We start from the raw sequence: 12265 nt of genomic DNA, 5'->3' as shown, positions 1-12265 counted from the left end.
AGCAGGACCATCTCCAGTTCTATCCTTACATAAACAGTGAAACTCCTAAAGGTACAGTCTTCATTGGGTCTTAAGTAAGTTTCCTGTAGACAGAAAGAGAAAGGTTTGTGTTTCTGCAACAACATGTTGATATCGTGAATATTCTGGTGGATCCCATGACAGTTCCATTGTAAAAATTTTCCTATTGTCTTGATTTTATTGACCTGTCTGGTTTTCGAGAGGTTGAGGGCTTACCTTTGTCAGATTTATATTTATCCACTGTTTTAGGGAAGTATAGACAGCCAGTAGCCATCTCTTCCTCTGGTAGAGTGTTCAAAATATCAAATGTGTTAGGGTCAGTTGGTATGTTTAGTTTGCTTTCAGTGGGTATCGAGGTATCCATTTTTTCTGTGCGAGTATCTGGTGGTTTATCTTTGAGTGAAGTCTCCACCATAATTTTTTGACAGGTGAGTTTTCATCAAATGGGGCTATTTCTGAAGTTGTCTCTGGAGTAAGGCCATAGGTCTTGTGATTAATGCACTCAACAGAGAAGCACTTGCGATCGTAAAGTTCAGGTATGGTGAAATTATCAAATGGTGGAATAGACATACATGTTTGAGTTGTTGTTGGCACTTTTTTAATTGTTACTTTTTCAGCATAAGAGGATCACAGAACAGGTGTAATGGTGGCCAGCTTTCTTTTCACATCCTGTTATGTTTTGTTCTATTTTAATTTTTTGTATCTCTTTTTCATCTTTCCATTTCAGACATGTACGAGAGTATGCTGGATGATCTCCCTGACAGATGACACATTTAGCTTTATTTTCACAGCAAGATTTATTATATATTCTTTACTACCACATGAGGTACATGTAGTAGAACCATGACAGGCAGTTTGGGCATGTCCATATCTTTGACATTTAAAGCATCTCAGAGGATTAGGGATGTACATTCTAACAGGACAGCTGAGATACCCTGCTTTTACAGATGTCAGAGGCCTATGTGTATCAAAAGTAAGGATGATTTTCTTGGTTGAGACCAGGCGACCATTCCTGCATATCAGGATGTGCCTCACACCCGTCACTCCTTGATCTTTAAGCTCTGAACATATCTCCTCATCAGGAACATCAAGAAGATCCCATTCTGATATCACTCCTCTACTGGAATTGAGTGTTCTGTGAGGTGTTACTGCAATTTGTATTCCACTCATTGTCGTTGCACTCAGTAGTGTCTCAGAATGTTGTTTGCACATTGTTTCCACGAGGATATCACCAGAACGCAATTTCCTGACAGTTTTGGGAGGTCCTAACAGTCCTTCTAAACCTTTTTGGATAAAGAAGGGCGACATTTTTCCAATTGGTTTTTCACCTGTTGCATGAATGATTATAAAGGTTGGTACATTTATGCTAGTATCCGATATCTTTTGTTTCTTACTTCTGTTTCCATTTGCTGTGTCTATATTATCAGTACCTGGTTGGGACTTTGTTAGGGTCCCTGAAACATTTGAGGAAGAAGCATTCATATTTAAGGAATTTTTAATTCGGCGCCAGAGCTCCCCACCCACCATGAGAGCCACACATGGAAGTCCACTACCCGGTAAGCAAAGACTGCACTCAGGAGTGGAATGCCAGGGCTACCCTGGGCGCAATACCGGCACTGTAGCAGGTCTAGGATCCCGACCTTGAACCATGGGGTGAGAGACTTACTGTAACACCGTTGACCCTTGCAGGCAAGCCCACTAGCCGATTGATCCTGGCTGGGCTATCAGGACCACCCATCTTGCTGAAGCAGGGGCCAAAGTAGTACAAGACTACCAGGATCTCCCTTTCCAGATGTCCATGGGGTTGTACCGCACAGCAAACATGGTGGCAGGGTGTTGGATCCCAGTGATGGTGGTATGGAAAAAGGATAGTGAAAAAGACTCAGGAGAAGTAGAGCAAAGAATACAGGAAGAAAAGCAAAGAAAAAGAGGAAGAATGAAAAGGGCCAGTACGATCACTGGGAGGTCCCCTCCACTACGAACAGGTGCCCCACATGGAGGGCAAATTAACTATTGAAAACCTTGAAATGAAAGGGTAAATATGAATAAGTAGGAAAACTAGATGCATTAAGGTGATTGTGAAAGCATGGATGCATGCATTATACTAAGTGGTAGAAATTGTACGTATAATGATACACCGAGAGAGAGAAAATGATAGCTAGTTTTATCAAGAAACAAAACTCTAAGTTGCATTAACAGAAGGGGAGATGAGGGAGATTTCGTTGATGAATCAAGCCTAGTTTTCCATTTTGAATTCTTGTGTTTTAAGAGTTACCTATAAAACCACCTGCTTGTCAACTTGTATATCTAAACACTAATGCAAAAGCTTCAGAAAGAAAGGCGAGTTCTTGATGTTGGCAGATACTGAGGAACCTAATATTACTATCAATAGTGACACCCTGTTAAAAGAGAATATTATTACAGGAACAGAATGTGACATGTTCAGTGTATTCAAAGAGAACAGGTAAGGTAGAAAGGGTTGAGAAGAATTTGCTAATGACTGCAGGCAATTTAAATCCAATCAAAATAGCACTATGAGTAGAGAATACATGCAATGAGTTCAAGGTAGTTTGATGAGAGATAGATCAATAGGATAAAATACACAACTCGATATTGATACAGACTGGGATTATTTGAAGAAAATGAACTGCAGGAACAGATAAATCTGTTGGATACAAACAGTACAATCATCATGGGCTATATCATCTATGGAAATACAGATTGTCAGGAGAAAAATGCATCCGATCTGAAGGAAAAATAATTTACATGATTTAATGTAAAAGTTTAAAGTAGGTGATGATAATAAACTGAGAAGGCAGATTAAAGCAGTGCATTGGCATATGTGGTAGAGAAATTAGCAGTGTAAAGGAAGTAGTCAAGGATGTCTGAAATGAGCAATACATAACTGTATCTCCAACATTAGAAGAAAATGAAATAGAGATAAACAGATGAATAACAGTCACGTCAGGAAAGGAGTGAAAATTCAGCTCAGGAACAGCATAAAATGCAGGCCAGAGAGAGACAGCCATGGCCTGGAAACCAAATGGGATTATGAAATAAGACAGTTAAACAGAGCATATCTTCAGGAAATGCTCTGTTTAACATGACAGAATATCCTTAGGAAATGCAGACAGCAAGAAAGTGACAGATCAAAGAAAGAATGTAAGATGAAATAATGGAAGTGGATGAGCTACAGGTTATAAATCTGTTACAAGAGTTTGATTCTAATAAAATAATTGGAGTGAATAGAGCAGCGTTTCTCAACTGGGGTTCCGCAAGAAATAATAATGAATAACAGTGGCAAATAAATGAACTTAAACAGAGGAAGAAAATAATAAACATTCTCTGAAAGGAATAAATTCGAGTTCATGTTAGTTGTATTAACTCCCACTAGGATGTGAGGCAATGCTGTCCGTGATCCACTTATCATACGGCAACTGGTGCTAGTTCTAGCACTAGCTAGTGTTGCTTATGAGTCAATGCAAGCAAGAAGTGCAGTCGGTCTCTTATCAATCCTATGTGTTTTGTAGTGTGTGGATACGTATTCACTCATTAATATGAAAAGTTTGTATATTCTCCCGGCTAAACTCCACTTTACGGTGATCGTAATTTTTGGGAAGGTTACTCCTTTATTTCAGGTTGCAGTCGATAGTTTGAGCAATATTATACTTTTTCTATTATATTTTTATCAATTTACTAAATATTATATTACTAACATAACTGAATCTGTTTCATAAACTATTTTTCCCTGCCCTTTAATTTAACCAATTTTTTTAAAAAACTAATACCTTTAATGATAGTGTCACATGTATTAAGTATTTTTATTGTTTCAAGACCAATTTCATTTGAGTTACATGGCAACCGCTGTTAGCTAACCTACATGAAAAGATATTGAAACTTTCAATTCGATATAACGATAGTTTAATGTTCTGAATGGTGAATAACGTTACATAAGTGCTTTGCACGATGTAAACAACGATCACATCACCGTATAATAGGGTTGTTCCAATTTCTCTATCTCTTGTGTATTTCTTTTGTTTTCCTTTATTTATGTTTTGTGCTTCAGTTTTATTAGTCTAATTTTGATTTATCATCTTTTTTAAATTTTTTATTTTATTGAAATATCTAACCGTTAAAATGTGAAAATTTTTGAAGAGAAAAAATCTAGACAATTCTGAAGAGGCTAGTGATGAAGAATTTGAATCTCGTACCGAATTTCAAAACACAAATACGAAAATGTATTTGAATGCAAAAAAGGTTCATCTTTACAATGGAAATTACTTATCAATGGACTTTACATTGACTGGTGATCCAGATTGTCCTCTTCCACTGTGTCTGGTCTGTGGCAAACAACTTTCAAATACAGCAATGGCTCCAGCAAAATTGAAAAGACATTACACGAAAAATCACAATCATATGGAAAATAAAAGTGCTAATTATTTTAAAATGCTATTGCAATCTCGAAAGAAACAGAGTGCAGTTTTTTATGAATAAATTCAGTGTCAGTGAAAAGGCTCAGGAAGCAAGTTATTTGGTAGCAGAAATTATTGCACAGAAAAGTCATACAGTTGGTGAGAACCTAATAATGCCAGCATGTAAAATTATAGTGGGTAAAATGCTGGGACAAGATGCGGTACGAGAAATTGAAAATATTCCACTTTCAAATAGTATAAGTCGACGTATCCATGATATGTCAAATGACATCGAGGAGGTTTTGTGTGATAAACTGAAAAATAGCAGGTTTTCCATCCAAGTTGGCAAGTCGTCAGATCTTACCAATAACTGTTACATTGTAGCTTTTGTAAGATTTGTTAATGAGGGTGAAATTCAAGAAAACTTTCTCTGTTGTAAAGAATTACTTAAGACAAGCAGAGGAATAGATATATTCAATATTTTATCCTCATATCTGAAAACAAAAGGTTTTTCTTGGAAGAACTGTATTGGCATCTGTACTGATGGTGCTCCATCCATGGTTGGCTCCATAAGAGATTTTGTTTCTCATGTAAAAGAAGAAAATGCTGATGTTGTCTCACCATACTGTTTTATTCACAGAGAAGTGTTGATGTCGAAATTTCTTGGAGATGAACTGAAAAAAAGTTTTTAATGATGCCACAAAAATGATTAACTTCATTAAACAAATGCCAGTTCACTCCAGGTGAACTGGCCTTTGTTTAATGAAGTTGTTTTCACACAGATTTTTAAACTCCAGAATGTTTAAAAATCTGTGTGAAAACCTGAACAAAAAGCATATAAATCTTTTGCTCTATACAGAAATCCGGTGGCTAAGTACAGGAAAAGTTCCAAATAGGGTGTTTGAGCTAAAAGATGAATTGCAAAGATATTTTCAAGAAAACAATAAACAAGATTTTGCCAAGTTTTTTGAAGATCAAAAGTGGGTGCAGATACTAGCCTATTTAGCCGACATTTTTCATTACATTAATATGCTGAACAAGTCACTGCAGGGCCCTGGAGAAAATATATTAACTTCAAGTGATTCTTGGATTTAAAAGAAGGCTGAATCTTTGGAAATATCATGTTGCAAAAAGGAATCTTGATATGCAACAATTACTGGTGGGGCTTAAAAGTAAAGAAGGATATCATCAAATTTCAAGTCTTATTGTAACCCACCTGGAAGAACTGATGATAAAAATCGAACATTATTTCTGTCCCTTCCAACACAAATGTATGATTGGATGAGAGATCCATACTCGGAATCTTCTGCTCACCCTGAGAACTTGACCTTAAGAGAAGAGGAAGAACTTTGTGGGCTGCAATCTGATCGTACATTCAAGATGAGATTTACTGACCTGGACAAGTTCTGGATTTCTGTTAAAGAAGAGTCTCCTACTATTCATAGGAAAGCAATAAATATATTGCTCCAGTTTTCAATGTCTTACATGTGAGCAAGCTTTTTCTTGTTTAACAAGTATTAGGAGCAAAGACAGAAATTGTCTCCGTTCTGTTGAAGGTGAAATCCGTGTTTGTTTATCTAAAATCTGACCATGAATTAAGTATTTGTGTACCAAAAGACAAGCACAGGTTTCACATTAGAAAATTAAACTTTATTATTCATATTTGTTTCAAAATAACAATTCTTTGGCATATATTTTTGTTTATATGACATTTTTCTTTGATTTATCTGATTAGTTTGAAAATTACGAAAAACAATAAAGTTATTATAGCACTTATTATTTGTTTTCCTCATGATCTTTAAATTCATAAATAATAAAGAAAGATACTAACAATGATATATAATAATTATTATGTAGGGGTTCCCTACAACAAGGATATTATTTCATGGGTTCGGCAAGGACGAAAAGGTTGAGAAACGCTGGAATAGAGCATTGGGTAAGATATTATGAAGGTTTTGAGAATAAATTATTTGGAGAAAATATTGGCATGCGAGTAATTGAATAATGCCACTTACCCTTCAAATGGATGTGCTGCTAGGGAACGTGGTATTTCCAAACCATCAGTTAAAATATCAGTTATGTATTCACCATTTAGATTGCATGCTGTAATACACTGCTTATCTGGCCCATAAGATGTCATAAACATGTTGCGAGATACCCAATCAATTGTAAAACCATAAGGATTTTTTATCACTTAAACAAAATAAAAAACAACAAAATTAGTATATAAATATTTATAATTATCCTGATTATTGTATATTTCAGAATTCATATATAATTCATATACAAAAAGCAATTCAAAAAATGATTTTGGAATGTTCTCCTGCAGATTGCACAACCATGACATAAAGAAATTTCATGTCATGATTTTGCAAGCAGTACCTCTGAAACAGTGAATGACAAACACCCATAGTTTACAAAACTTAATGCTATGGACACTAAACTATTTCACGGAGGGAAATCCCTATAACTACCTCATCTTCCTTTTTGTTAGCCACTGCCATGTGACCACTGATTTAATTAATGTCATGATAGGTTGATGAATCCCATCTATCAACTGTGTAGGTTCTTAGTACAATTTATTTGTTTCACAACAAAAGTTTCAAGAAGTTAAAATCTTAAATATGAAGGAAGGAAGGAACAAAATTTCTTTTACTCCTTCTCTCTTTCCTTCCCCTCCCCTGAAACTGTATAAGGAGAGTGGGGGGGGGGGGGTTTGCAAGCTGCACAGTTCAGTGATCTTTATGTATGGCATCTCATGCAATAAATTTGATTTCATGGTGGTCTGATGTTTAATAATAATAATAAAAGCAGACAATACCACCACTTTTAAAAGACACAAAGTTAGTGAAGGATGGCAAGTGTGAATCTTATGCAAGAAGATAGTAAACAATCTTGAAAACTTGCATACAAGATAGTCTTATGTCATGGTGTTGATGTGGTTTAGAAATTTTGTCCATTACATTTAGTATAAAGAAGGGTTACCATACCTTTGCATTCTTGCTTATTTTTCATTGCCTTTGGGATTGGGAGGGGGGGCTAGTTGCAAGATCATGTTGATCACCTTGTACTTATATCCATTTTGAGAAAGTTCAAGGCGGAGGTATTTAAGTTCTTGATTCCTCTTCTGTATGCTGCTTGGAATCTTTAGTGAAGCCTAAGTACTAATAATTACTTAGGCTTCACTAAAGATTCCTTCACTATATAAATTATTATTATATAGGTATCTCCATGAAGTCAGAGGATTCATCACAGAAGATCCAATATTCACACACACACACACACACACACACACACACTAGCTATTATTCACACAATACCAATCATAACTCTCCTTAATCTCATTCATTAATGAAGCATTCACAAGCACTTCTGGCAACCCATTCACCACCTTCCAAAAAAAAACTTGATCCTAACATCCATGTTAACCACACTCTTACACAACTTCCACTGGTGACTACTTGTTTAAACCCTTCTTGCCATGTATGAATTCTTCAGTGTGAATTCTATAAAACCCTTTTAATAACTTAAATGCTTCTATCCAGTCTCCTCTTTTTTTGCCTATCAGCTAATTTTTCTAGACCCCAGACTATCAGTCTGTTCTCATAGGTAGCTTTCCATAGACCTGCCACAATTGTTCTCACTCACCTCTGGATCCTCTATACCACTTTTACATCCTCACAGAATCTTAGTGTCCAGATCTGTGTGCAGAAGTCCAGATATGGCCTTATTAAAGCCATATATAGGGAACCAATAACCTCTCCATCTCTGCATGTGTTCTCCAACGACCATGTAAACTGATATGCCGTTTGGTTAACTTCACAATATGATATAAAATTGGGAAGAATGATAGTCAATGAAGGATGTGGATATATTGCAAGATAACTTAAATATGCTAGTGGAATGCGAAAAGGTAAATGGCTTCCAGTTTAATGCAGTGAAACGTAAAGTGATGCACTTTGGGAGGATGAGATCACATGCTGTGTACTATATTAATCTACTTGAACTACAAGAAGTTGAGGAGACAAGCGACTTGGGAATGATTGCGGATAGAGAACTGAAGTTTAGAGGATATATTGCAAAGGTGGTCAAAGCAGCACATCAAATTACATGGTTGTTGAAGAACATACTGACAAGCAGGGATAGGTCAGTTATTATTTCACTTTATAAGGCCACATTTGGACAATTGCGCACAGTTTTGGTCACCTGGATTCATGGTGATGAAGTGCTGGGGAGGAGCCAGAGGCGAGTGAAAAAGTTTGCTTCAGATCTGTGGAATGTTTCCTATGAGGATACATTGAAAGTCATTGGGCTCCAAAAACTCTTGAGAGGCATAAGAGAGGAGATATGATAGAAGCATATAAGTTATTAAAGAAGTTTTATAGGATTGGTGCCTTTTATCTGTACAGTACAGGAAGGGAGAGAATGAGAGATCATTCTGTAAATGTATGAGTATGATTAAGAAAGGTGTTAGGATTAGATTTTTTATTTTTTTTTCTTTTTTTTTTTTCTTTGGAGGGTGTTGAATGCATCCTCCAAGAAAAAAATGCACTTACAACACCTCTGCCAAAGGGTGGCTGTGAGTGCATATATGAATGAGTTTAACGAGAAGTGTAGGGATTGTGTGAATAATGGTTATTGTGTCAATGTAGGGCATCCAACAATGGGACTTCTGACTCCATGGAGACATAATAATAAAAATAATCATATGCTCTCTAAACTTCAACTTCCTGTCCACAATTAGTTCAGTTCCATCAGTATAGTATACTGTGATCTCTTCCCAAAGTGTATCAACTTATGCTTTTCCACATTACACTGGCAGCTATTTACCTTTGCCCATAGTGCTAGTCTATTTAAGTCTTCCTGCAGGATCTCTGCATCACCCTCAGTTATATTGCTCTTACCAGTTTAGCATCATCAGCAAACAATGGAATATTTCCTGTCATATCATTGATATTCAAATTAAACAACGCAGGACTAAATATTTATGCCCTATAGTAAACTGCTGGTCTTAACCTGGACTCTGTAACTCCTCTGTAAACCACTCTTCGATATTTGTCCATCAGCCACCCTCTAATCCAAATCACCTCATATCCATCCCCATTTGCTCCAATTTATGCAATAGAGTTCTATATTCGATCCTGTCAAATGCCTTTGCAAAGTCTAGCAGTATCAGTGAGTAGCAATTTCCCTTTACCACCTCCATGCAGAGGGTCACTTAAAGTTCAAAGCCAAATAACTGGGAGAAGACCTCTACATCAGATTTCAGGAATGCAGAGAACTGATTGGAACTTTTCATCCAATGTCCAATCCTTACCTTTATGTGGTGCACCCTGTTAATAGGGATCTACTAAGCACTAAATGAACAAAGATGGGCTAGCAATTTGGGACTTAGGTCACCAAATTGTATTCCCTATTGGTTTAAACTGCAAAAGCATATGGTGTTACAACAATATCCAATTTTCCTCATTTATTCCATCTACCTATGTCCTCTTGAACACCTTCCTGATATTGTGTTTTCCAACAACTACAACACTCCAGTAAAATGTCATTAGATTTCTTCTCACTTCTCACTCCATCCTTGCCAGCTTCTCCCCCCCCCCCTAATTTTCCTCATTTATTCCATCTACCTGTGTCCCCTGGAACAGCCTACCTGATATTGTGTCTCATAACAACAACCTCAAACCCGTCAAAAAAAATGTCATCAGATTTCTTCTCTCTCCATCCTTGCTTGCACCCCACATGTCACTGATGTGCTGTAGGTTCTTCTATCTCTCATATATGGAATAATTATTTTTTAAATACGGCAGAGTCGTTTTTAAGATTAGGCATACTTTTGTAAGGAATATTGGATTGCGGAAAAGCAACGTACCATCCTTATGGCAGAAGGAATCACACAGTAAGTAGCTTGGACAGTTAAGATCGGTCATAGTTGATTAGTCAGAGAGTTGGAATTCAATGAAAATAGAAGATGGCGTATCGATGTTTGCCAGTAGTGGTGCACATCGTTTAGAATGCTGTTTATACCATGAATACAGGTAAAGGTGAATGGGAAAGAAATATTTTTTGTAAGTATATTTGCATTTTTTAATTTTTTTGTGCAGAAAGGATTTGATTTGATCCAGGTTAAATGGGCTTCTTTGTTCACAGGTTTGTGGCTGCATTATGAGTGGTCAGTTTATTTAATACCTATGTAGAATAGACGATTTTTTTATCTTTTATTTCTTGGAAAATTTTATAGTATAGTATAATAAGTGCTGATGTTTGGAATTTTATTGCCCTTTCTATATTACAGAATTTTTTGTAATATTAAGTATTGTTACGAAATGGTGTCAACAACAAAGAATTGAGCAGCATCAAAATGGAAAACAATAATAGCGATGTTGAGAACAAGAAGGCTTGCCCAGCTAAAAATAAACCCAAGGATAATGAAAAAGAATTACCCTTTGAAATAGCAGAATTTTAAATCAGTTGACTAGGCATGCTCATAGTACCCATATATAATAAGAGAAATAAAACTGAATGTGAGAATTGAATTTGTAAGATATATTCAAGTATACTTGAGAAACAGTTGCAAAGGATTGTGGAAGGGAAACTTGGTGAAGAACAAATTGGATTCAGGCCAAACAGATGCTGTCAGGATCAGATTCTCACTTTACGTCAAATAGTTGAAAAATCATGGGAATATAACAAAGATCTGTATCTAAGTTTTGTAGATCTGGAAAAGGCATATGAAAAGGTGCAGACAGACAGACAGAGAGAGAGAGAGAGAGAGAGAGAAGCTATTCAAAATGCTACAGTTGTATGGTATCAGTGGGGTATTATATCAAGCAATACTTAGTCTTTATTTGAATTGTAAGTCAGCAATTAGTAATAAAGGAAGTATGGGAAGATGGTGTAATGTTAAATCTGATGTCAGACAGGGATGTACTTCATCCTCTCTATTATTCATTATCTATATGGATCACATTATGAAAGAAAGTGCTATTAAACCTAATATCAAAATTGGAGATGTTAATCTCAGCTCTTTGCTTTATGCAGATGATGTTATACTTCTAAATAAATTCGCTACAAGTCTGCAAGATTCTCTGACTAAAGTAAATAACTGTTGTAATAGAAATGGTATGAAGGTCAGCAATAACAAGACAAAGACAATGAAAATAGGCATAAGCATTGAAAATATCAACTGAATTGTGAATGGAGAACCTATAGAACAAGTAAAACATTTCAGCTACTTAAGCATGTTTTTAAGTGAAGATGGTAAATTAAATATGGAAATAGACAACAGAATCAACAAAGCTGGCATGGTAGGAAGTCAACTAAATAAATTTATATGGAATAAGAGAGAAATTAGTCAAAACACTAAATGAGCTATATACATGACAGTGTTCAAGCCAATTTTTACGTGTGAAGAAGAAAAGAGCAGATACTGGCCAGTGTGAGTCGGTTTGCGGTAAATCATTAGGTTAATATGTCCATCCACTTGTTTTGTAATTAAGATGTCTAAGAACGGTAATTTTTATCTCTCTCAATTTCTGAGGCGAACTTTATTTTTTGATGGAAAGAGTTTATCTTAGTTAAGAAATTCAAAAGTGTTGCTTCTGTGTTTTTCCATATGATGAAAATGTCATCAATATATCTCCACCAAACCACTGGTTTTGGGTCTAATTGTGAAAGAATGTCTTTTTCTAGTTTCTCCATAAATAGGTCTTAGGTCTGCACAAGGGGGGGGGGGGGGAGATAGAGGACTACCCATAGCAAGACCAGCTAATTGTTTGTATATCGTTCCATTCCATTTGAAGAAATTTGATTTCAGTCAATGTCTGAAAAGAGAA

At 36.0% G+C, this 12265-nt stretch overlaps 1 protein-coding gene across 1 annotated transcript in view; it reads right to left on the bottom strand.

Annotated features, from left to right (window-relative positions):
- Positions 1-12265, bottom strand: part of LRP1 (LDL receptor protein 1) — a 1646373-nt gene that overhangs the window by 1097524 nt on the left and 536584 nt on the right. The window contains exon 34 of the mRNA XM_090402369.1: positions 6446-6623. Coding sequence (XP_090258495.1) covers positions 6446-6623 — 178 coding nt within the window. The remainder of the gene's footprint in view (positions 1-6445; positions 6624-12265) is intronic.

Source organism: Typopeltis vanoorti, chromosome 2 (genome assembly GCF_054136105.1).
Source record: "Typopeltis vanoorti isolate ZY-2024b chromosome 2, IOZ_Tvanoo_1.0, whole genome shotgun sequence".
NCBI lineage: Eukaryota > Metazoa > Arthropoda > Arachnida > Uropygi > Thelyphonidae > Typopeltis > Typopeltis vanoorti.
The sequence above is the reverse complement of the archived record's forward strand: the minus strand, read 5'-3'. Positions and strand labels throughout refer to the sequence as shown.